Genomic DNA, 23,482 nt, shown 5'->3' with positions numbered 1-23,482 from the left:
CGTAACGTTGCACCTAATTTTTTCAGAAAATGAACAAAACGTTTACAATGTCTCGTTCCAGCGAGGTTGATATAATCCTGCAGCATATGCAGTATTTATGGATGGCACCTCCTGCCCCATGTATGGTGTCGTCATCTTTACAAAAAAAAAACAAAATGCTCTCTCTCTCAGCAATAGCTTGCAGAAATCTTGTCCAATGCCAGGGTGCCTCCTGCACGTGCATGAGGAAAAATTCCACTGAGAATAAGGCGTATACCTTGTGACAATTCTGCATCTTCAAAACACCACTGGCCCACCTTCCCCTGCTGCACTGCCACACGCAGAGCTCAGGCTGAGTGCCTGAACAGTTCCTTGCTTCCTTCCAGCACTTAAAATAGCAACAACGCTCCGGATCCCATCCGTATTGCCAGAGCGCCTTGCTGCAAAGGAAGTGAGAAAGCTGTATGCTCTTAAACACTGTGAAACAATGGGAATACGAAATGAGCTATCCAGCTTGTGTTAAGGAGCTCAGTGCAGTGTTCAGTTCTGTTCTTTAACTTTTTTTTTGACGGGTACTTATTTATTTTATTTATTTATTATGTAGCCTCCATTCCATGCCGTGGGCATCCTCGACGGACTCTTTAAGAATATCCCGTATACGCCTTATTTAGGCTCTTCCTGGATTGTAGTATCCCAGTAACAGTAAAGATAGGATCAACATGTAAGCCTCCCAGCAGAATCTCCATCAGATTGAATCCCTTCACCTAGTCTACTCAGCCTTGCAAATGTGCTCCCTACTTATGACCTAGGGAGGAAAGATACGGGGTGAAATCCTTGCCCCGTTACTGTGAATGGCAGAACTCCCGTTGGTTTAGATGATATGAGGATTTCATTCATGGTATAATCTGTGACCTGATTTTTCCATGTCAACATATGTCCTCAGCAGATACGGCACTTCTCTCCTGTTACTCCATCTCACATAATCGTGCCACATGTACTTTTGGGGGTGATATTTGCATGCCAAGGGACGCGGCCTTTGCTTAACCACATCAACGCCTACAGGGATTGCTCTATGAATATCCAGAGAGGTTGGGTGAAATAATTCCCACTCATCTCCTTAGTAGGACTGTGTGAAGAGGAGATTTACAGGTTAGGTTCTAAATCAGCCATGGCTGTTAGAGTTTTGCTGAGGATTTAGTGCGGCTAAAGACGAAACTGGGTGTCATCCCCGAGGTTAATCCAGAGGCTCTGGAATGTCTCTCACACTCTCTGTGATACTGACACAGAGGAACAGCTGAAGCCGAGAGCCCTTTAACTTGCATATGTGCAGGATGTTGTGGGCAAATGTAATGACAGTTGATGTCAATGTTATAAGTCAAAAGGCTTTTGCTTGTAGACATGAGTGCCTGTGACTGGGAGACACAGGACATTAGTTGGGCAAGATTGTTGATCCAGTCTAATGATTGAACTGAAACTGTAGAAGTCTATTAGGCGCAATTAGAACACTGAGTTATCTGTGTAATTTGAAAGCCATTATGATCACCATTTTTAAAAGAAAATAGCAAGTCCAAACTGAAATAATGTTGCTAATGTTTTTTTTTTTTTTTAAAAAACAACAACCCGGTAGTGTTGTATCAGAAAGCAAAATCATTGTCCTCACCCTTTTTATTTAACAAAAAGAGAAAGATTTTTATCCTTCTGAGGCTCACACATTGCTGTGGGATGCAATGGAGCCCCTTTACTCACAGTGGATTTCCAGAAGCACTCCGTGCTGTCCTAACTCTGCTTCTGCTGAAGTCAATGGTCAGACTCTCATTTGACTTTTGTGAGAGCAAAGTGAGACCAATCCTGAACACTGCTGAAAAATCTTTCCCTAGGCACGTGCGTGTACACACACACACACACACGCATGCACGTGAAGATGGAGGAAATCTGATTGACTGATCATGTCACCAACTATGCAGGCATCCAGTATAATAAAACAAATACGGACTCATCTTCCAGGGGTTTTTGCTCAAATGTAACCAAAAGCATTTCAGTAGCATATTTCAGGGCATGCATTTGTGTTGTACCAGATCTCTACACTTCTCAGCTGGTTGAAAGCTCTTGGGCCATAGTCCCTGGGTCATAATACTCTCCAGACATGGTGCATTTTGGTAGTGCACCTCTCTGTTTCTCATGTGTTGTTGCTTATGGCGCAGTATGGATATACATAGATTGCAAATGGTAAAATGCACATGCAAATGGTAAAATGCACATGCAAATGGTAAAATGCACACGCAAATTGCATGTCTCTTCCTCTTTCTCCCTCTGAAACCTGTCCCCAGTGCCAGTCAGAAATTTCCATGTCAGTTTGAGTAAATTACATGGTTTTTGTTAATACTAAATAATTACCAGATCTTTTCTTTAAGAAGATCAAGGGGAAAAAATTGAAAGCAGGCTTTGGGCTTTGCATGTAAAGAAAATATTGTTGAGATAATGTAATGTCTCCATCTAACCTGATCTAATTAGGGCTTCTATCCAGAAGGGCACAAAATTGCATCTGCACTTTGTAGGTTCAGACACCAGCTGAAAAGTTTGTTTGGCGCATGCCCTTTAACTAGTCTGACCCCCTTGGGTTTTGCAGGTTCCTATGCTAACACTTGTAATGTGCGCAGGTGCCAGGCTATTTAAAGGCTCGTTAGTGCATGTGCAAGCCGAAGTTTGTGCATGCAGTTTTGCACACAGGCTAAGGGGTGAACATCTGATCTATGTATCTAATTGAGCCACAAACAGGCAGTCAGAAAGAAGGGAGTGGTCGTTAAATATTTTCACTGTGAATCTTGATTTCATTAATACCCCAATGAAAGAATTAGCATCACCACCGCGTGCAGCTGAGGGCGACATTTTAAGACGCCCGTATTATTTTCCCTAGTGTGTTAAGACAGAAGTGGAGATTGTTGACTCTTTTCGTTTTCTTTAACAAACTGTATCTTGGACGCTACTGATGCCTAAGAACTGTTACACTAGTTTACCACGAGAAAACAGGCAGTCGAATACCAGTATCCTATTACAATTAACAGTAATTCTGTTATCTGTCATCACTTACACTGAACACAGGTTCTTCTAGCACAAGTATGACACCGTGATGACTGCTAATGCACTGGCATTGTGTGAACTATGACAGACCCTGGTGCTGGTTTTATACTTATTCCAGGGAATAAAGTCTAGCATTTTAAGTGGAATTAAAAAAATAGTTTTAACACATTTTCCTACCCTGGTACTTGAAGGGTCAAGTAAGGAAAAAAGTAGTGTAAGGACGAGTAATTAAACAATGGCAGAGTGATTGAATATTAGTGCTTTTACGGAATAAATGAGGATAAATTCTGTTAGTTATGTGACTTTTCCCTGTACTAATGTGATAATAAAGTACTCTAATTCTGGAGAGGCCTGTCACAGGCTCAGCTAAAGCACTGACCCCTCAGCTCGTAAAGAACAGGCAGTGACTGCAAGGGTCTTAAAGAAAAACAGAGCTTAAGACTTCCTTATCTGCACAGAGTAAAGTAACAACTGCAGTTGTGTATCTGTGTATGTGTAGCTGGATACACCCTCCCTTTATGCCTACATTGTGTGTGTGTGTGTGTACATATGTACACTATCCATTGCACCTCGGTATTCTAAGTGAACCTTTGGATACTTGGTGCACAGATGGTGTAAAACCCTGCAAACCTTTTGTTTGTTTTAGGTATTTAGTTCCAGTTGGATTGCAATAAACATTGCAGATAAATGGAATGCTGTGCAAATGGGAGCATATAGAAATATTCAGTCCCCAGCAATCACTGAATAACTTTTTCACCCGTTTGAGAAGAATTATACGCCAGTCCCCAGGGGAAAAATTAAAACAGGGAAAAGAGAGACTTCAGACCTGTCTCTGAATTATTTTGCAATGTTTTTATTTTTATATTTTGCCGTATTTTGCACTGTTGTCTTTTGGTGCCGGGCGAATATTCCGTGGCCTCATTCTATTCATAATGAAAGACTGAAACGCTCTCTGGGATTTTAACTCACTTGGGAGGGAAAATTCAAAGCACACTTTTCCAAAGAAGCCTAAGTTTCTATGATGCATTAGAACACTTGGTATTGGAGAGCTGAAGAATGTAGAAGATGAAAAATTGCTATACTATACTGTACTTCGCCGCACAGAGCACACAGACCTACGGAAAACCAACTTGAAACGTTCGGTGAAGCAAGCAGTGAGTAATTTAAGGCTGCCTTTGGGCAGTTCTAACTTGTGATTCGGTGATTATACGGGTTCTTCTCCAACTATTTGCAATGCTGAAGTATTTATTATACCCACAGCAGCAAAATGCTTCCTGCGCCAGCTCTGGAATTCAGAACAGGTTCACAAAAATACCCGTCTATTCTGTCTGTATTATTAGGGCAGCACCAATAGGATCTGTCAGTAATCAGGGCCCTGCTGTGAGAGGCTCACAAGTCATGTCCGATCACATCTCAGGGACCTTTTCTGGACTTCAGCTGGAAGATGCGTTTTTTTCAGTAAAAGGAAAGTTGTTCCCATAATTTCGTTGCTGGGTTGCGCTTTCTTAATAAATAGTTTTACATTCTGTAATGCAAACTGTGGATCTGATCTGGTGCCCTTAGAACCACTGAGAATGTTGAAATCGGGAAGAGGAAGATTGGGTCCTTTTTATTTATTTATTTTTTAATGAAGGTAGTTTGACAAATGAAGAGTGGTTACATTTGGGGGAGAGGTGGCGGGGCTGACTGCAATGTTTAATTTCTCTTCTGTAGAATAAATTTCCAGTTGTAAAAATGCCACAAAAGGTGGCTACTGCTGTTTATTGACTAAAAATCCAGCTGTGAACATGTGGGTAATAGGCGGTTTCCCCCATGCCTGTATTTGATTTCCATGCACAGTCTCATGCTGCTAAATATTGGTGTAAGCCTTCAATTTTTTCTTTTGTGATCAGGGTACCTGATGTGGCCCCTAACGTGTACGCGGACAATGGTGCAATGCTGGATTTGGGTTTAAATGGAAATTACAGGTCTTTAAATACATAGTGTGTTTTTCTTCTTTCTCCTGAAGTTATCAGCAGCAATTGTGGAGTTTTTTTAATACTAGAGTTTCACTCTGCTATCCTCACATATGCCCCGTAGATGTTCGATTTGGGCACAAAAGGCCGTGGTTAATATTAAATGGCAATAGTCACATTGGTTGGTTTTCATTTGAATAATTCAATGTAGGTATCCTTTGTCTGGTTGACATTAGGGCACTAGGAAGGACTGTGATTGACAGCAAGACATGGTGGAGGTGACTGATGGAGAAGGGGAGGTGGTGCACTGAAAAGGAGACAGAGAAACTTGAATAAGTGGATCAAGTGGCCCAGGTGTCTGTTCTGGTGTTGCTTTGTGGTGTGTGCAAGGGGACTGGTGCCTAGTGTCAAATTGGTAGGAAGTGCCTGGTTTGCACTAGAAATGAAATAACTTGCTCTTGTCTGCTTGATATTTTCCGCTACTATTGCCTTTGGACTGCAGCTCCTTCCCTGCGCTCCTTCCCATGGTTTTAGCACAGGAGGAGGTGATTCAGCTCATAATGGCCCTGGTTCAGCAGGGTATTTAAGCACGGGAGTACTCCCATTGGCGTCAGTAGGGCTACTCATGTGCTTTGGGTTATATACATGCTTAAATACCGTGCTGCATTGGAGTTTTCCTGCAAAATGGCCCTGAAATTCTTTCATCTGCTGGCCAGTTGCAAGATATTACATCAATATTCGTATTTTGGAGGTTTTACTAATTTTACAGAGAGACGGACACATAGAAAACCCTGTTTGACAGCCTCTAATCCCAGAGTCCAGTATTGCCCTGCGCTGAAACCTTGGGCACGTTTTGTTTGGCCTCTGAAACCTTGGGTAGGTTTTGTTTGCCCTCTGACAGGTTTAAGTTGTGCAAGCAGCACTCACTCACTGGATGGCCACAGGTCTCGCTGAGATTGGCAGCCTTACAGCTGTCATATTTTCACATGGATGAACTGTTCTCGAACAATTTCTCCAATGTACTGGGAACAAACAAGCTTTTCTTCCGCATCAGGAATGCAGGTCTTCCCTTTCCAACGATGTTTTCCCCTTCAACAGACATATTTATTGTGGCAATGGCAAAGAAAGTCCTACTGCTAACCCTCCGTGTTTGAATTCTCTTAAATCTCCCTCTGGGCCGTGATGGAGAGATGTGTCTTGCTTCCCACTCGGATCTTATTTTATTTTTAAAAGAATGTTTAGTTTTAATTTATAACCCTCCTCATGTTGGCCTGCAAGAGCCCCTGGTCAAATCCTTCGCATATTACTATTGTTTTGTTTATTTTTATCACGGGCCAACCAACAATGGGACCCTACTGGGCTTAGCAGTCCTGTACAAAAACAGGATAATAGACAGTCCCGAAGACCTTACAGTATAAATAGAAAAGACAGATAAAGGGATATAACCCACAAACAAAGTGGACAATGGGATGGTCAGCAAATGGCTGAGGGTGGGGTTTAGTTAGGAGGGAATCAACTGGATGGAAGGACAAAGGAAAAGAGGGGACATGGGGGGACAAGGCTGGGGAGAAGTGCATTATGGGAGGCGTAGTCCGATGAAGGAGGCCAACCTGTAGAGGACAGTGGGAGCATGAGGCACTGCAGTGGCATTTCTGAACCAGACTGTTCCAGTTTTGGCTGAACTTTGGTTTTGTTTTTTGATTTTTGCTGAAAATTGAAAACTTTTGACAAAATAATAGTTTTCTTTGTTTTCAACCTGGGGGAATAAAAATCATTCTCTGACCGGCTCTACCGGTGAGTCATCCTGATGGGATCGCTTGAGGAGTAAAGTCCAACTCGCCATGAATCAGATGCCTGTAGGCATCAGTAGAGTATTCCCCTTGGGCACAAGATACTGTGCAAAGTGCAGCTTCCTCTGAAGCGCCCAGGCTCCTTTCAAAGGACCAGGGTGCAGTGGTGGCTGCAAATGCAGTCTGTATTCAGATACGCCACAGCCAGAGGCCAGGACGAGAGCCTACGTTCTTGTGACCGTGCCTTGCGTCTACTCTTAAAATAGCTTCAACAGACACTAAGGGTGTAAACAGGGTTTTTTTTTATGCCTTACGTTATGTCTATTTTTGTTGTTGTTCTGCGACTGTCGGCATTGCGGGGACTGATAGAAACATCCAAACGTGATTTTCCAGGGGTTGGGAAAGTCAGTCTGTGCCGCCTGGATCTCTAACCATGTTTTGCATAATAATTAATGATGTACAAGCTGTTACCTAATGAACTGTTTTACTGCGTTTGCCCTTCAGTTCTGTCTTCTAAAATGTAAATATGGGTTTAGGGTGGTTTATTCCATGCTTGAGGCCTTTGGGGGACTTCTTCAGAATGGGTTTTTCTTAACCCAGATCCAAATTCTTACCATAGATGCATGAAGCTGACTGTGGGCCTATTGTTGCACTGAGATGAGGACTGACGCTGCATCTTGCACGCAGCTCACCTTGAACGGACGTTCCTGCAGTATAGTCCGACCCTATGGCAGTTCCTCATGTGTACCTGAGAATAGAATTTGGCCTTGTAATGTTGAATCTCAAGTGTGAGAGTAGCCACTGGAATCATTGAATACCGACCCCTGCCATGCGACAGCGGTGTTAACCTTTCAGAACCCCGATCCTTGTCAGTGCGCTAGGAGCAGCAAAGAAGCAACACTTTCTTTCCAGCAGCCCTGTGTATCACACCTATAATACATGGTGTCAGAAGTAAACTAAATCACTGGCAAAACTGGAGCAAATGAAGCTGCCTCAGGCTCAGAGGCAACCTAGCATATGGCTGGAAGAGATGATTGCAACAGTTCTAATATTTCTGGAAGTTAAATGGTCTTGCAAAGAAAGCTGCAAGGGTGAAATCCTCCATGCTGTTGTGATTTGCAAGCTCAGAGGCATTGAGAAGCTACAGTTGATTCCAGGGGGAGCATGGGGGGGATTTGCAAACAGCTAGACAACGTCACTGAAAAAATGTCAAGAATAACTTGATGCATGCAAAACCGAGAAAGGCATACATAGAAAACCAAGCTGTCAGGTGAGGCCATTGACAATAATATTACAAACCTGCGTGAAAAAGCTGTATCTAGACTAATTGGAGATCTAATTATCGGTAGTATAATTGATCTTTAGGTCCAGAGAAGGTTATCACTTACAGATGGATTAGCGACTGCAATGCTAAAATAAAAAATATTGTTTCCTATAGTGAGCAAAAAATGAGCCTATGTGGCAAAACCACTCTGGGGTGTCTGTTCAAGGACAGACGTCACTCTGCGGGGTTTGGAAGGCAGAGTGGGATGTCCCATGTGTGCTTGGTTGAAGAGCAGTCTGCAAATGGATCTGATCAAGCAGGTTGTCTTCTGAGCAAGAGGCAAAATGTCCTCTGAAAGAATCCAAAGTATTTAAGGAACTGGGATGCATTAAAGATATAGTACATCGTACTTGTAAAGATCCCAGTCTGCTGCCAAATATGCACGCACCAAATAATGTCCCGAAAGCGGAGGGAGAAAGTGAAAGTTGTACTTAATAACATGATAAAATAAGATGTTCTTGCGTGAATTCAGGCACCAGCTGACTGGATTTACTGTATTGTCGCTAGTAAACCCAAAGCAGTTGAGGCTTTGTATAGATCCGAAAGGTTTGACTAAGGCCATGAAACACTAGTGCTACCGGAGGAGGAAAGTCAAGGAGACAGTGTCTAGATTTCAAAATCCCGGAGTATGTTCAGTTTTGGAGGGAAGCCACGAGTTTGGGAGGTCTGACTCGATCAGACAGTGCAAAGGTCTTCCGCTTCAATTCACTGAAAAAGTGGGTGGCAGCTTCTCCAGATAAAAACTATATTACCCAGACCCAGGCTTATCATAACCACACCCAAGGGGCAGTCCGGCAGGAGGAATAGACAACCTCTGAACAAAGCCATGGAGGACACGGGCTATGTTTTCCCGGGGACACCCAGAATGCTATTGACATGTTTGTATATTGACAAAAGTAGTCAGCCTATGGCTGATAACGCACATCACCATCATCAGCTAATGTAGACGCTGGGTGGTGGATTCAGCTCAGCATCTGCACAAACCAGTGCAGAAAGTTATTTTCTGAGGACAGGTTGGCCATGCGATCGGAAACCACGGCGGGACGGAGATGATAGTTATGGGCAGATCCCCAATAAGAAGCAGAATTGTACTTCCATCTGTCATATCGGGTTCGAGCCTCTACCTTGACCTCCATGCTAGACATATCTTTTGCTTTGGCTCATTTTGGAGGCATTCAGCTAGCCTCCACTGTGACATCTGGCCATGAGAGGGGTCCCCTCCGGCACAGGAAGGTGGTCCGCGAGGATCAGGCTCAGAAAGGATTCGGGAACAGGAGGCAGCAACCTGGGAAATCATTGCAGAGTGAAGTACGGGCATCCCGGGAGCTGGGGGAGAGAGGCTGAGAGCTGGGCAATGACGCAGGCTGTTACTGGCAGGGGAGCAGCAACCACTGCAAAAAGGCAGACCCGGGAGTGGTCTGCAAAGAAGGGGACTGTCTAGACGGACCCCAATGAGGCACAAGGGCTGAAGAGTGCTCAGGGAATCTGCAGGCCAGTGTGATTGCCTCCAGAAGAGCAGTGGCCACAAGGGGCTATCACTGGTACTTGGCCCGAGGACCACCCCTTCGTACTGGACGGCCCGTAGGGGCTCGGCTGGGGACTGTTGTGTTAATCACTGTAGGATTGCGTCTAGGGCATGTGCACCACTTAGTTTCTGGCAGCCCTAGTACAGCCCTCGTATAGCAGTTCTGTGTTACCTGAAGGGTGCAGGTATTGACGGGCAGTGTGCAATATGTCTGCATTGGGGGTACACGTAGCGCAGTGCCAGAGACCTAGAGGGGGCGTGTACCACAGCTGCACTCTACAGCGGGGTCGGGCACAGTGTGTTTCATTCATTGGCTCTATTAATCTGTGTGTGGGGGTTGGGTGGGAGGGGCTAGCAGATGTGTTTTGTTTGATTGTAAAACACCCAAAGGTAGGGGCTTGGCTGGGGACTGTTGTGTTAATCACTGTAGGATTGCGTCTAGAGCATGTGCACCACTTAGTTTCTGGCAGCCCTAGTACAACCCCCGTATAACAGTTCTGTGTGGACCTAGTCTAAGATAACGCTCTTGAGTTAAGCCATCCTGTATACTCACGTGGCCTCTGAGTCCCCTGTTTCTGTATTATTATTATTTGTTTGTATTATTGTAGTGCCTAGAGTTTCAGTTGTGGCCTGGGACCCCATTGTGCCAGGTGCTGTACAAACCACAGAACAAAAGCAGTCTCTGCCCCAACGAGCTTAAAATCTAAGAATAGGACGAGGGACAACAGATGGATACAGAAACACCGGGGAGTACAAGGAAACAGTGAGAGAGTATTTGTCAGCATGATAGGCAGTGGTATTCTAGCCCCCTGGTTTCCAGCCAAAAGTGGTTTTCCCTTCAGAGCCAGCTAACACTGGGTCAGATTCTTCCCTCCATGTCACCTGTGCGACCCAACTGAAGCGGATCACAGAGATTTGTGCAGAACAGGATGCGAGGTACTCTGCTTGCCAGGAATCAAACCCAGGTCTCTCACGGGTTAGGGCAAAACATGATGCACATGGCCACCGAGCCTGCGTTAGTTGGTGCTTTCTGAGACATTATTCAGCCCATATTTTGGTTTGTCTCTCGGTAGAATAAGAATTCAAGATGGGATAGAGTATTTTATCAGCTGATTCCTTTTTAAAACAAAGTAAGAGAAATTATAAGGGGCAAGCTCTGTGTCTTGAAAATTCCTCTCCAAAATGCTGTGGCTTTAAAAAAAAAAAAATTCCTTTCCTGGAGTTTATAGAATTCACCAATTTTGGGGGGTTTGATAGAACTAAATAAATAGGCCTCAATTCTTCGTCAGCTTCTGTGGATGAAAAGCCCATTGACTTCAGGAGAGATGCACCCATGTCACTATGGTACAATTGTGGAGCTTTTGAATTAGACTTTGCAGACCCCAGAGACCAGCTGTTGTATTTCATGTAGGTGTTCGGTGCTTTTGATCTGGCGCCAGCCTATAAAACAAGAGAATGACATAGCTTGTTAAGCAGAGGAAAAGCTTAGAGTTTTGATAAAGAGGGCTCCGTTAAGAGCTTTGCCTATTCTGGGGGGGCTTTTGAGTTGATCACCGTGCGAGCGCGCACACACACACGCCCCCAGTGTTTACACATGCCATGCAATGTTAACATGATCAATGTTTTCTACATTTGCATGGCACGTTTGACTCCATCTTTCAGTGCAGATATTTTTAACTGTTACATCTCCCACCCTCCCTTCCCGGTAATATTTTCCTTTAGGGAAGTTCAAGCCAAAGTGGTCAGCTGCTTGGCTCCTACATTCTGGAAAACTCTGAAGAATTCTCTAGTAAACCCCTGGGGCAGAGCAGACTTTTCCCTAAAGAATAAGCAGTTCTGAGAGACTTTGCCACATAAGGGCCTGTTTGAGGCTCCAGGCACCAGTTGACAGGGACGTCTTTGCCTCCCAACAGATGGCCAGGATTTTTATTTCAGCCAGCAATCTCTCGCAGAGGGGTGGTCTCACTATTCTGCCAGCATTCCGCATGACAGGGCCAGCTTAGGGCAAGGGGATCTGATGTCCGTGCCCTTCATAGCTCACGAGCTAAATGATGGGCTGTTGACAGGAAAGCCATCATCTGAAGTGTAAGATCCTGAACTCTCCCTGCATTTCGTTTTTCTTTGGCGGAATTAATGCCCTATTTGCTTGTCTCTCAAAATCCATTCTGGCACGAGTACAGACCTTCGACTGGTGGCAAGCAGTTGTCTGGATTCAAGATGCCGGGCTTTGTGCTGACAGCTCCTTCTACACAATCGGAGTCAGGCTGTCACAGCTGGCCATTAGAGGCTTAAAAAGACACACACACGACAAATAGCACCAACTTTCGGTTATTGAATATCCAGACCTACTTGATGAGAAAATGCAATGGCTTATCCCCCTCTTTAATTGAGCATAAACAAACAGCGCCCTTGCCATCCGCCGTTGAAAGTGTCTTATGGCTCCTTATGGTTTTATATCGGTTGGTCTCTTTGGTTTCCTTGAATGAGAGTAGCCCCTTGAAGTTTAAATTTGTCACCACGGCCATTGTCTAATATGATTTTTATAGCGTGAAGGAGCTGGCACAACAGTCAAACAGGCCTCTTTAGGATGCAGTTCCACAGCGGAGCAGGGGAGCAGCATCACAGAATACCAACCCGCAAAATGGAGCTGTGAAATGTTTCCATGCAACGAGCCCAGTTTTGCCCTTCTTGATTTCGGCATATGCAAATTATGCCACTTAGTGGCCACGGTGGGTTCTCACCGGGGATCAGGATGGATGCTTGAAAAAAATTAACTTTCTGATTTTAAGTAAAACAATAACAAACAATCATCCCCTGATGCCTCATTATAAGTGGAGACAGAGTAAATTAGCCTCTGCCTGGTTAATCAACAGCTATTGCCGATATAATCATGCTCTGTCTGGTTGTGCCTGGTTTTAAAGCTTGGTGCAGGATTTAATTTTACACAGTTCTCTTTAGTAGAGCCCTGGCTGTAGTTTGTTTTGGACAAAAGGCTGATAAACCCCGGCTCGTGAGGAGGGAGCCAGGAATATGAGACCCACTATTATTCATCGACTTGTCTTTATGGGTTTACGGTCCATTGGTGCATAACAGTGAAGAAAATATTTTCAGTAAAATGTTTGCTTTTTTGGGGCTTGTAAAATGCAGTGTCTCTTCTTAAAGCTACATATAGGTCTGGGCAGTCATTTCATTTCTTCCATGAGATCAGCCTTTTAATCAAGACTTCCCCTCACCCCCGCAGTGTTTTGTTCATTCATTTATGCAAATTGTCACGAACCAGCTTTAATTTTGTTGACAAATTTGGTTTAATTGTTGGATCAAGATTCAGATTGTGCGGAACGCTTTAAAATTTTTGCATCAAATTGAGGTTTACACGCTACACATGAACTTGTGAGATGAGACCTCTTATATGCAAAGACGTTTTCTTGGCCAGCATTCTTCTGTTTTCTCTTTGCTGTACTGAAACTGTCTCTTTAACTTCCTGATTGCTGTGGAAGACAGCATGATTCCGTGACACGAGCCATTTAAAGTGACATAGGGACCAATTCTGCAAACCTGTATGGCTGTGACAAAGCAAAGTCCTTAAGCACGTGTCATTTTTAGCACATGCTGAAGTGCTTTGCTGGTTGGAGGCCATGTGAGAAGTCCTTGTGTGAGTAAGGATTGTTACTTGGAGTAAGGATTCGTTGGATCAGACAAAGGAAAGGGCATGGTGCTACACGCTGCGTGCATCTGAGAGGCTAATGGCAGTGTCTCTTTTCTCTACAGGTTCTTCTTGAAATTTTTTCTCAAATGTAACCAAAATTGCCTAAAAAATGCCGGAAACCCCCGGGACATGCGCAGATTCCAGGTCAGTATGTCATGCTTCCTCCTTTAAAAATAATCAACTGGTGGGGTAGAAATAATTTGACCCAAACTAAGCTGGGAATTAACTGGAAGATGCTGAAATTTACTATACTGATCTCCATTTTTCGGATTCCCAATGATAGCAGAAATTAGTAGGAAGTTCTTGGATTGTCATGCTCTGGGCAAGAGAAGACTTGAAGATGATGCCATCCCCATAGGAAGTAAAACTGTGAAGGGAAGAAACAGAAGTGACCTTGTATTGTTTCTCTGTTGAATCACAGGGTTGCTTCTCTCTAGGGTATCCTGCTCTGCCTTAAGACCCAACTGTGCCTTCATGTAAAGATTTTAAGTGAGCAAACAATATTTATTAGTGGGGGAAATCTTGTCACCAAAACAGATATATGGTTATGCTGAAAATCTAAACAAGCTCCCCTTGGGGAGTCATTTGCTGCAGTTTGAAAGATTTTTTTTATTTTTTGAAAGATTGCATTCATTTTATACTGGCGCAGTCCTCACTCAGGCAAAACTCCCACTGTCTCTTTCTTCACTAAGGTGTTTTTGGCAAATACTTCCCTACCATTGTAAGCTCCCACCCGTGGAAACATAGGCTGGGCGCGGTGGGGTGAACAGAGCTCCAGCTAGCCACCAATATTTTTCCATTGTGTTGTTTAACCATGCTCAGTACCAGTCTAAAAGATACGTAAGTTCCTTCCTTTTCAGTTTAAACCAAATTTTACCAAAAAATTCCTAGGTTATACAAAAAGTCTTATTCATTTTTTTCTGATTTTCACCCTACTTTTATATCATTCAAATGTATAAAATTAACTGGTTTTATTGGGAAAATACAATACATTCCCTGAGATAGGTGTATTACGATAACACATTAGTCTGTGTGTATATGCAAAACTGCCTGTTGAACTAAGGCTCTATGTTTATTGTGTGTATCTTCTAGACTAACAAACAGGCAGGCAGGCAAGCTCTGAAGTGCGTGCGCATCTGAATGTACTGATGAATCTCATGCCTGCCACGTATACATCTCAAGCTGCTCGCAGATAACTGTTTAAAGATTTGACACAGTAAAACGGGAAGAAAACCAAAATCTGTATCAGAATATGTTTCAGAACACAAGGAAGTATTTGAAAGTTTTTAAAAAAAAACAAAAAACAGGAGAATAGGATGAAGTTGAGTGTATGTGCTACAAATGGTGTGGCCCAATTATTAAATGTAAATATTTATAGCTTAGTAGTTCTAAGTGTACAACAGTAAACTGTTTATTCAAATGAAAAGTTTTATTTGGGGTCTAGAGATATATTGTTTTCTTCAACTCCGAGGTGTCGTGTTTTGAGTTCTGTTTTAGTTCTGCAGCAAACCACATTGATGAATGGAAATCAAAGCATTAATCTACTGAATACTCCCCCGCACCCTCCCCCGTCTTTCCGTCCTCCAAAATAAACCCCAGTATTTACCCAGAAAAACTATTAATAGTTTTTGCACTGATTTTCACCTGTTTTTGTTGTTGTGGCTTGTGGTAATAAACACTGATAAATCCCCAGGAAAAAATAAATAAAATAAAAACTGAAAACGAAGGGCCATAAGGATATGAAATTAAAAACGTCACTGGCCATGGGAGCATTGTCTACACGAGACCTCCCAATGCTGGAGCCAGCCGGGTATTGGCAATGGTGAGAAATGTGTGCCCAAAGGACCCCCCGTGTCATCGTTCAGAGGATGTTTTGCCTACAAGGGTCGGTAAGGTGGAGAAATGACCCTCCCTCGTTGGGGGCAATGCAGGAGTTTAGTGAAGGCAAGGTCCATGAGGTTTCTTACTCAGGACTGTCCTCAGGGGTTGGGGTTAATCTTCACCCAGAAGCAGCGAAGGGTTTGTCCCGCAATCCATGGGGGTCAGAGAAAGGTAGTTGAGGCTGGAAGTGGGCCAAGGACCATCTGTGTAGAAGCCCAGCATCTGTGAAGCAGTTTAGGGTGCTCTAAGTCCCCTTCCAGCCACCGCAGCACTTAGTTGTAAGTGGTACACATTGTATGAGTGATTATAATACTCAATGCCTCTTTCTTTTACTGTATGCACGCTAACAGGTTAATCCCTGTAGTTCCCCACAAGGTAGGTGAGTATAATTTATTCCTGTACAGCTGGGATACAGGAAGGGAAGTGACTTGGCCGAGGTCATGCACCCGGTCAGTGTCAGAACTGGGATTAGAATGCCAGGAGTCCCTGACGTCCAGCTGCATGTGCCATCCTCTATACCGTGCTGCCACTGGGAGCTATTCCCACTTATTAAAATATAGAGTCTCCTCTAAGAGGAAAAGTATTCTCCAAGGGTGCTCTCGCCAGTAGGGCACTCTAGCATGAACAGCCAGGTCTGGGGCCTGTCAAAGCACACGGCTCGTGATATGTACGCACTGCCAGTTTCGTACTCCCCCAAGATACGGGCTGATTTTCATATGGTAATGCCTTTGCATGTTCCCTCAGAACAGCAACCAGGAGCCCGTGTAGGTGAGCAGGTAGGGCATAAGAAAGGTGGTTGATCTCTTCACTTGTAAAGACATTCTGTCATGCAAACCCAGCTTCACAGCAGTTGAGCTTTCAGTGTGTAAACAGAGACTGCTTAATTACACAGGTCATGTCAATTAGCGTGACCTTAGCATTTTCAAGAAATTAATCACTTTCAGCAGAGCAAAGCACTGCTCATACATTAATACAGTGAGCTATTAAAGCTTGTAGAAATCCATTACATGCCAGTGCTTTTTTTTTTTTCTTTTGCAATAGCTGGGTTTTCTTCTTGAACTTGTTGCTCTCGCATTAGACCAACAAACTTCTTACACTAAAGCGGCTGGTCACTGGAGAGGGTAGAAGACACAGGCTTCATTCTTCACTTCTAGGGGAGAAAAGTATCAAGCAAAACCACAGCGTGGTCGTACAGAGCATCCACCTTTGGCTCACGGGCGCAATCCTGGCCCCCTGGGGTACGTCTGCACTGCAGCTGGTAGCCAGCCTGGGGAGAGAGAGGCATTCGCACTAGCACACAGTGTGGCCGTTGCCGCTCTGGCTAGCCACTGAGCTCTGACCCAGGGGTTAGGTGGGCTTGAGAGACTGAGCTGCTGCCTGAACTGTAATGTCTACACAGCTATTTGTACCGCGCTACCCGCTCCGGGAGACTCGCGCCCAGCTGCAGTGTAAACCTCCCTTTGGGGTCAATTGACTTCAGTGGGGCTAGGATCTCACCCACTAACTTGAAAGGCTTGGGTCAGAGTGAGGAGATTTCAAGTCTTTTTTTTTAAATTATTGGAGATATCCTATCTCCTAGAACTGGAAGGGACCTTGAAAGGTCATTGAGTCCAGCCCCCTGCCTTCACTAGCAGGACCAAGTACTGATTTTGCCCCAGATCCCTAAGTGGCCCCCTCAAGGATTGAACTCACAACCCTGGGTTTAGCAGGCCAATGCTCAAACCACTGAGCTATCCCTCCTCCTGTTCATAGCTGGATAGCCGGTGTTTCTGGGAGGGGCCAGATGGTCCCATGTGGCTCTGTTTGCGTGGCTCTCCGCCTTTCAACACAGAAGTGAGGGAGTTTCGTTCACACAACATAACTCCTCCTTCCTTACTTCATGCCACTTTTTTCCACCCTGATCCTGGTATCATCTGGGAACTGGTTCATCTTTGGGGCTGATCTCCATTGTCTGCCTGGAAAAGGCCCCAAGCCCAAGGAGTCATTGGGGATTGCTGGAATGCAGCCATGCTCTGGCCCTGTCTTGCGTTGGGGAACAGGAGGTGGTGGTGGCAAAGTACAGGCCCAGGTACACCAGGCTAATGCCACCTGAGGATGAACTTTGCAGAGTTTCCTTCCTCTTTCTCTCCCTCCCCGGTGGGCTTCACTGTGGAAGGGTCAACTGGAGCCTATCTCATTTAGTCACAAAATGGCTAACAAGTGAAGGGAAGGGGGCGGAGGGTATGCTGGTTTTGGGGAGCTGAGTGTGGAGCCCGAGTCTGCTGACCCAGGCCAGCCGCGGCCAGGCCTCGCGTGTGTAGACGTACCCTAAGTGCTGCTGCAATACAGATAGTAATTCGATGGCATTATGGGGGCTGGTGAGCAGCTTGCTGTGAAGGTGGGGGCAGGGGGAGAGGATGGAGAGTGACGGGAGCGACTGAGACGCAGCTCGGGGAGGGCATCCTGGCTGTTCTTACGGCATTTCCTTGGTGGCTGGCACCTGGTGCCATGTACTCCCTGCCACCCTCGGTGGCTGGTGCCCTGTTTTCTCCCTCTTACCCCCTCGGTGGCTGGCACCTGTGTGCTGTCACCCCCTCCCATCTCCCCCGCCCAGCTCTAGGCCTCACCCCAGCCTGGCAACTGGCACACATGCTCCTGCCCCTCCCCTGGGCTGAGTGTCTCCACAGGGACCCAGGGTGGCTGGATTGGGCTGGGCTGAGGAGTCACATAAGTGACCGTCTCTCCCGGCCGGCTGGAGGCATATACTGTGTGACTCCTGTGTGGTCCCCATACGCTGGCCGCATAACAGAAGCCTGGGAGAAGAGAGCTAATCCTACCTGCTCCCTGGGGTCTGGCCTGCTCCGATGTGCTGCTGCAGCTCCCCCACCCCTGCTTTGGGTTCTGCTCCCTCCTGTCCCCCCTGCATGGGGATGGGATATAGCTGGGTCCCCCTCTTGCCTCTACATCAGCTATATCCACTCCCCTCAATATTCCCATTGTGGGGGCAGTAGCCCCCACTACCCTCTTGGTCTGCTGCCCCGTGGTGGTTCTCTGCCCTAAAAAAACCACACAGAACTAAAACACTTTTTGTCTACTTGTGTAATTAATAAACCCCGGGCAACCTGGGTATTTTGTTGTTGCTGTTATAATAAAACTGCACGCAAGCTGACACGTGTCGGGTTTCAATAGGGAGGAAACTTTTGTGGCCGAGTCAGAGCATAAACCCCCCAAACATGCATTTATTAGGGAGACCCAGAAAGTCACTAACGCATTACCGCACTGTCTGATGGGCTTAGCACAACCTCCACCTCTTGCAAACTTGTCTTAATGGGATGCTGCCACTCATGTTTGAATGGTAGCCACTTGTGTCCTGCTGCAAATCTGCATAAGAGACAAAAATGATGCTTCACGAATCCCAGATAATGGAGTTAGGACATGCAAGGTTCTCTCCCCAGAGGGATAAGGAGGAGAGGGAGCTTGGAAAACAGCAGTGTGAGCTGTGACCCCAATTCAGCAAGGTATTTAAGCATGTGCCTAACTTCAGGCATGTGAGTAATCTCCCTGAATGCATTGCACATACCTGCTTAACTTTAGGCACAGTCTTAAGTATCTTGTTGAATCAAGGTCTATTTGAGTTACCTGAATCACGGAAACAGACTGCACAAAGCAGTCTCCAACTGGTGATGAAAATAAGGATGTTTCCCATCCCTTTTTGTCATGACATCCATTAGGAAGCTGGAGCAGTGAGATATACCATCAGATTAGTGAATCCCAAAGCCAAAGGCCTAAAGCAAATGGCAGCAAGAGACATCTCAAGCCTGGAAATTATCGTCATTGAATTTTTGCAGCCTTTGCCACGAGGTGTCTGGGGTATAAACCAAAATATCAGGGCACTGCCAGGAAAACGGAGAAAATTGAAAACACCAGGAACACGTTATGTATTAATCAGTTAGCAAAGCTTAATGGGCTGTGGCTAAAAATGAGGAGTTATGCGATGCTTAATTTTGATGTATTAGGTGATGCACCATAACAAATAAACAGGCCCAGTACTAAACCTGGATAAATAGTTTGATCTCCAACATTCTTGTTTCAGAGGTTTTTTAACTGACCTCCCAAAAACATTCACAACTGAGCTATTTAACGGCAGGCAGAATACTTTGCAGAGTCATTATATAATATAGCGTGAATGATACTGGTGGCTGGCTGAATAAAGTTGTAAAAGGATGTGGGGGAGGACTCTTCCCCCAGTTTCCCCCAGTGTTGATAGAGGATTTAGATTAAAAATCTACGACGGGTTGAAGCTAAAGCTCAAAATCATTTTCCGTGTTTGCCTGACCCAAATTAAAAATGTGTTTTGTTGACAAAATTTGGAAAGGTTGGAGATTTGGCAGGCCTGGTTGTCCCCATGTTTACATTAATATGTCAGCACCTCATTAATCATTTATTAAACTGTAGTGTTTCTTTTCCCTCCTGCTAAAGCCGCTGTTCTGCGGATGTCTCACTGTCCACTCCACATCTAGTTTGATTTCCCCCCCACCCCACACACAATTTTACAATTTCTCCACGATTAGTTTTAGCATGTGCTTGAACTTAAACACATCCTGATAATTTCAAAATCAAAATGAGACAAGGGTTGTATTTTGGATTAAAAATCAAAGTGAACCTTATAAGCCTATATGTGCCCTGAAAAAGTCCCAGTATATCTGTGCAGTGCATAACAAATACACAGTCTATTTTTCCTCTCTACATAGTCATGGCATTAATATTTAGCTAATGTGTGTGTGCTAAATCCTTTTTACATTCCTAGCAAAACAGAGTGCTTACATTAATAAAATTGTATATTTTAAGAAATAAGCAGAGCGTGTGTGCTGCTTTTTACAGGTGCACTATGAATAATCATTTTTTTTTAGACAGACACCCAGAATAACCACTTTTTTCTGCATTTCCTGACACTGGAAACAGATTCTCATGGTGATTCCTTTTATAGTTTCTTCTGCTAACGACTCCAAAGAACCACTCCAATGTGGTCTCTGTGCAGTAAATCAAACTCCCTGGTCAAGAGGTAGGTAGGAAGGTACAGTTCAGTAAATCAAAACATTCCAAAACCTGAGGGAAAAATATTACAAAGGCCTGATCCCGTAACTGACCTTGTTGGATCTACTGTTATGAACAGAGTTACTCCCATGTTAGGAGTTCTTGTGTGAGAGAGGTTACTTACGTGTGCAAGTCTTTGCAGGTTTGGGCCCTAAGCTAGTATTATTTTTAATTTAGGAAGACTTTTAATTCTGGATCCTGGAAATGCACACATGCTTAACTTTAAGCATTTGCTTAACCTAATTGACTTCAATGGGACTACACACATGCTTTAGAGGAAGCATATGCATAAGTATTTGCAGGATTGGGGCCAAGTTGTGGGGGAAATATTTCAAGCTTTTGATGTTCTAGGAAATTCAAATTCTTCTGCTGCTATGATTATTACTATTATTATTATTATTTATTATTATTAATTTATTTTATTTATTATATTTCTACATCAGCCTAAATGTGCCTGGCACTTTACTGACTAACACAGAAGACTGGTGTAGAAGTCAATGGCGTTATGACAAGTGACGTCAGCTGAGGATTTGCCCAAAAATCCTTGTCCCAAAGAATTTGCAATGGTTGCAATCTCATTTCTGCTCTCGCAAGCTATGTGCCACTCAGTGTAGGGTCACATTTTAGTGGAAACAGCAAAAACTTGCTTCTGCCCCCCAGGCGCGGAAAGGATAAATTCCATTTGAAATCCTTGTGGAATTTTACATTTTGGCATGTTTTTCTCCACTAGTTTGAATTCAAAAGAATTTACCTACAATATTTGGTGCTGTCTTTTTTCCCCCCCAAATTACTGTCTGAATCCTTTATTCTGTATTTTAATAATATGTATTTAAAAAAAAATCCATTGCAGAATGGTGTTCTGATGGACTAGATCAGAAATCCTGACATGCAAACTGTTCTGTTGCGTTCCCCCTTTTAAAGACAAAGGCTTCCTGGCTTGGCTAAAGATGGTTTAGCCACTTGACTCACTTTGTATTTTTAAGTGTTTAATAGGTGGTGAGAAATAGGTAGAATGGCAAAGTTTTTAGTTTATTTTCTTTATCCAATTCAAGTGATGACATTGAATTGTTGTAAGTGATCCTTCAAGTGTCCCCATCGGAGCAACGCTGAGAGGTAGCCGCTTCCTGGGAGCGTTGAAGCAATGTTTGCCAATCCTTGTAAAGCATTTCACCTCTTCAGAGGCTAAAGCTTCTCAAAACCAAGAACAATTAAAGCAAGAGCCTTTCAGAGCGACTGGGGAATTCAGCAAAATAAATCAGAAATCCTCTGCCCTGGCTCTGGAGGCTCGCCTCATTATAAGAGCAGATCTATTAGCCCCCTTGCCATTGTCTTTCATTTCTCAAGTGAGGTGATTCTAATTAAATTAATCTGCATGTCAATCTATCGGTGATCAATCAAGAGGGCTGAGGTCCCCCTGTGCGGCAGTGTGCTTGCAGCTGACAGGGGCTGATAATGGAGGAAGAAATAAACTGTCGAGCAAAGTTAATTAGTCAACATAATAGGTGGATTAAACGGAGCCGCTGATTGCTGTTTCACATGTCGAAGCATGAGGTGGGAGCTGAAACTGCAATTAACAGACAATTATTATATTTGGTTGTAAGAGGTCGCATGAATAAACATATCTCGGTGGGTTTCAGTTTTTAATCCCTTTCCCTGTTTAATATAAGGAGAAGTGTAGGTCATTTCTTCTTATTGTTTTAGTCAAAGTTCTCTACGGCAACGTGTGCTCTTGGAAAACTGGCAGTCTACCCAGGGCCCTCTCTTCAACTGGAATCAAACCCTGAAATGCTGAACTTCATTAGTGTAGGACATAGGGGTCAGAGCGGGGAACGGGGTAAGAGAAGCAGTGTGTGGTCCTGGAATTATGGTGGGGATCTGAGTGACCTGGGTTCTGCTCCCAGCCAGCTGTATGACCTTGGGCAAGTCACTTTCCCTATTTATGCCTCAGTTTCCCCTCCCACACTTTGTGTCTTACCTATCCAGATTGGAAACTCCTTTGGGCAGGATCTATCTCAGATTGTGTCTGTATAGTGTCTAGGACAGTGGATCCTGGTCTTGGTTGGGATCCCTAGACATGAGCATAACGCAGATGGCAATAAGGGTGACTAGGTCTGTCTTTCTCTGAAGTGGAGACTGTCCCCAGACACACTGAAATGCAGCTCAGAGCGGGAGAATTTGGGATAAGTCCAGATATCCCTGGTGACTGTGGCTAAAAAAGAGGAGATTGGGGCAGGGAGAGAAAGAGAACGCTGCTCTCATCTCAACTTCACAAAACGTGTTTTTGTTTTCTTTTATTTTGAATCGATTCTCATTTGCAATGTCAACAGCGCTATCTACTTCAGCACAGAAACTGAAGGATAATTTAGGGTGAAACACAGACGCCCTTGTATTTGCGGGGGGGGGGGGGGAGAAACCCTTAATAAAGATCTTCTTGTTAAAATGATGGTTAACAGCGTACCTTCTGCCATACAGCTACAAACTCTGCAATTTGACTTAAAGCTGCATCAAAAGGTTTCTCTGCCAAAGACTCACTCATCAATAGCGTCTCTTGTTAGATTTGTACAGCATAAGCACCAGTTATTATGCGAAATAGCGATGAAATTTTCTGCAGCTCCCAGCTGTTATTTATTTAACTGAGTTTATTACAATCTGTGCTCTTTTTTTTTTAATATATCAAAACGTTGATCCGTTTTGCTCTTGTGCTCGCAGGTTGTGGTGTCGACAACAGTCAACGTGGACGGCCATGTGTTGGCGGTGTCGGACAATATGTTTGTACACAACAATTCCAAGCACGGGCGGAGGGCTCGACGGCTCGATCCCTCGGAAGGTACGCCTTCTTATCTGGAACATGGTAGGCATATCATTTTCGTTGGTTGACATTGCTACTTTAAATGTGGATTTATTTGGTTTCTCTCTCATTTTTCATTTCAAATTGTCCTGCGGTCGTCGAAACAAACTTCCGGGCCAAATTTTTAAGAGATCAGTCTCCAAAAACTGGGTTTGGATTTTCAAAGCAGCAGAGCACTAGAGTTTTCAGGGGAGCCTGAGAAAATTCTCATGAAAAATCTGCCCTTTGCTTTACTGAAAAATGTCTACATTTTTGGGATCACCTCCACTCAGCTCCCAAAATTGGGGTCAAGTGTTCAAAATGGCGCAGCTCCCCCTGGCATG

The 23,482-nt window shown here is 44.3% G+C and overlaps 1 protein-coding gene across 12 annotated transcripts in view; it reads left to right on the top strand.

The window, feature by feature from the left end:
* The window catches only part of EBF1 (EBF transcription factor 1), a 319,429-nt gene that overhangs the window by 184,214 nt on the left and 111,733 nt on the right, over positions 1-23,482 (top strand). For 6 of the 12 annotated variants that reach the window (XM_008170076.4, XM_065555158.1, XM_008170072.4 and 3 more), the window contains exons 7-8: positions 13,420-13,501; positions 23,021-23,162. In XM_008170076.4, the coding sequence (XP_008168298.1) occupies positions 13,420-13,501; positions 23,021-23,162 (224 nt within the window). The remainder of the gene's footprint in view (positions 1-13,419; positions 13,502-23,020; positions 23,163-23,482) is intronic. The other 6 variants (XM_065555157.1, XM_008170078.4, XM_008170074.4 and 3 more) reach the window with 1 other exon arrangement.

Source organism: Chrysemys picta, chromosome 8 (genome assembly GCF_011386835.1).
Source record: "Chrysemys picta bellii isolate R12L10 chromosome 8, ASM1138683v2, whole genome shotgun sequence".
NCBI classification, from domain to species: domain Eukaryota; kingdom Metazoa; phylum Chordata; order Testudines; family Emydidae; genus Chrysemys; species Chrysemys picta.
The sequence above is the reverse complement of the archived record's forward strand: the minus strand, read 5'-3'. Positions and strand labels throughout refer to the sequence as shown.